The sequence below is a fragment of the Apaloderma vittatum genome, unplaced genomic scaffold (genome assembly GCF_000703405.1).
Source record: "Apaloderma vittatum isolate BGI_N311 unplaced genomic scaffold, ASM70340v1 scaffold12014, whole genome shotgun sequence".
Taxonomy (NCBI): domain Eukaryota; kingdom Metazoa; phylum Chordata; class Aves; order Trogoniformes; family Trogonidae; genus Apaloderma; species Apaloderma vittatum.
Window position 1 is genome coordinate 7,853 of NW_009714381.1, and position 2,752 is coordinate 10,604.

Sequence of the window (2,752 nt, forward strand, 5' to 3'; positions counted from 1 at the left end):
AAAGGTTGGAGTTAAAGGACTGAGTGGCAGCTGTTTGCATGGGTGACAGTAAAGCGTGTTCCCAGGGCAGGTGGAGTTGTCAAGAACCTCCTCCCCACATCGTGTAGGTACAAATTGAGTCTTTGGCTGCGGGAGTGGAGTGGGGCAGGAGGATCGGAGTCTCGGTGTGGGCCGTGGGTAGAGGCAGCGTGTAAATATACTGCTTAAATATTACTGGACATCTGTCTTGACTTTCAGAAATGTATTTTCTGGGATGTTTCAGAAAAGCAGCAGGTTGGAAGCCGTGCAGGCTGCGATTCCAGCAGCAGAGTCACAACCCATCGGGTGCGTTGTTCTTTCTACTGGCAGCAAATTGCAAGGCTCACATACTCACACACACCTCCGAAAGAAATTATTATTTTTTTAAGCAAATCAAAACATTACCAGTTATTCCCTGAAACACTTATACAGGTTTCTTAAAGTTTTACAGACAGTGGAAATACAACTTTCTGCTTCCGTCTCGCTCTATTTCGTATTCCATTTCCCAAAAGCAGATGGTGCTGATTGCCCTTACTGGGTCTGAATGGATTAGAAGCTTATACAGTCCTATAGGACACCTTGAGCTGGATTTGGGAGGATGTTCTCTTACTTTTCTTACGTTCTTTTGTTAATTCTTACAGATGGCTACAACAACATGAGGTTCAGGTGACACACGGGACGGTGACCTGGCATTACCGGCCTGGATGCGAAGACCAGAACGCGCCAAACTCTTGAGGGTAACGACTGACTCGACTCACGTGGGCATCGTCTCGTGGCTCCCTTCTCACAAAGCCAACGTTCTCCTAAAGGTGTGTAGGATAAAATAGTGTCCAGCTGACGGGCTGTTCTTTGTGTGACTGTCTGGCATGAGCCTACATTGGGAGATCTGCTGAGGGTCTTGTTAAAGAAAGGCGGCGACAGATTTCGTTGCACTCCACGTGCTGATTATGAAAGAAGTAATCGATTCCCTTCTTCCCAAAGTTGGAGCGTGAAACATCTTTGCTGTTAAGAGAATGAATCTGGGGGTCCGTGAGGTAGATGAGGCCTTTCCCGTTACCTGTCACCCAACCTGCGGAAGGAAGGAGACATCTTGGCATCGAGCAGGGAATCGTTGTATAATCATACCCACGACTCTGCTTGGCACAGCCCACGCTCTTTGGTGATTCCCAGTTTGCACCTAAGTCAGCAAAAGCAAATCTCTAAGGGTTACATAATGAATATTTCATGAAGTTAATATCCCTAAGATACCCGCGTGCTAAAGATTGAGTCTGAAAGCTTTTATCCTTGGCTCTTGACGAAAGAGCTCGTTTCTCCATAGCCCAATAGGGGACCTTTTCTTAGGCTTGGCAATTTGAGGAAGGAAGAAGCATCACACAACCCGTGGCCTCTTTTAATGGTTCTCCTTCAGATGGTTCCAAAAGAAACACCCTTGCAGACCTGTGTTAGTCTCATTTAGAGACAGGACATCCTTTCTGTAGCATATTCTGCAACGTGACTGGGCACACGAGAAATGGAAGTTCCCAGCAATACAAACCTTGCAGATCAACAACAACGTCTGTGCCGTTGGAGAACTCATAGGAGAAATGGCCGTAGGCCAGACCGTACTCTGTGGCTTTGTACTCATTTTTTACTACCTTCGTGTTATTGGACAGCTTCACAAACTCCCCAAGGATGTAGGGCTCCACACTTACACATCCTTTTATAGTTCTGTCCTCCAGTATCTGAGAAGAGAGTGTCAATGACAGTCATGCAAGCAGAGACGTGAAAACAACGATGCTAAAGCTCCTCTTATTGAAACTTTTTTTTTTTTTACCTCCTAGAACTTTCCACCGTAAGATAGGTGGAAGGAGTCTCCACATTAACCCTCTGCTGATTCAAAACAGGCTGTTTAGGTGAGGAGTTCATATTTAGCTAGAACAAAGGGCAGAACAAGATCCAACACAAAATCAGCCTGACATGCCAAATTCCACAAGCAATGAATTCTAGAAATATCTTGTTTGTCCAATAAATAAGAAACTTCTTTCTGGAGTCTGTGCCTAAAGAATAAGCTCCAAAGCTTAAAAGATCTGGCTAAACCTGGTCCTTCTTCCATGTGTAATTAACCACTGAGAAGTTTTGGGGGTTTTTTTAGTAATTTCTGTGTTCAGAGACTTCAAAGGACTTATGCCAGGTTCTCGTTAGGCCTCGTTAGTGGCATAGAGCCAGACCTAGTGCTGCAAGGGCTGACAGAAATAGCGATAAGCAGAGAGCATGATATCATACACCTACTCATGATGAGTCAGTGAATTCAGCTCTGTACCCTGAGAGGGCAGCCCTCCACAGGTGAAGCACAAGTCCCATTGAAAGTTAGCCTTAAGAATAAAAGACAAGACCCTTTACTTCCCCACTGGGGCTGGATGTCAGCATTAACCACTCTTCTGGTGCTCAAAATAAGTCACTTTTTACCATGCAGATTTCATAACTACCCTGAAAATAGATGTTCATATACTGTTAGATGATAGAAAGGGCTGGGTAACTCCTGGGCTTCGTTTACAAGTGGGTTTCTGACTTGTAACGGTACGTGGCAGCTCTTCTGCCACGTGCGCCCGTGACCTTGTGGCTCTGCAGGAAGGTGTCTTCTATCCTGAAACGAACAAATGCAGCTACCAGGTGAGATCACGTGAATGACCGCGTGTCATCTCAAAGTGGCCTAACCACTAGCATTTTAAAATCAAAATTGACTTTAGACGCTCTT

The 2,752-nt window shown here is 45.2% G+C and overlaps 1 protein-coding gene across 1 annotated transcript in view; it reads right to left on the reverse strand.

Moving 5' to 3' along the window:
• Positions 1-894: 894 nt before the first annotated feature.
• Positions 895-2,752, reverse strand: part of ALPK1 (alpha-kinase 1) — a gene marked incomplete at its 3' end in the record, with an annotated part of 22,839 nt that continues 20,981 nt past the window's right edge. The window contains 2 exon segments of the mRNA XM_009868751.1: positions 895-1,087; positions 1,553-1,739. Of these exon segments, the coding sequence (XP_009867053.1) occupies positions 895-1,087; positions 1,553-1,739 (380 nt within the window).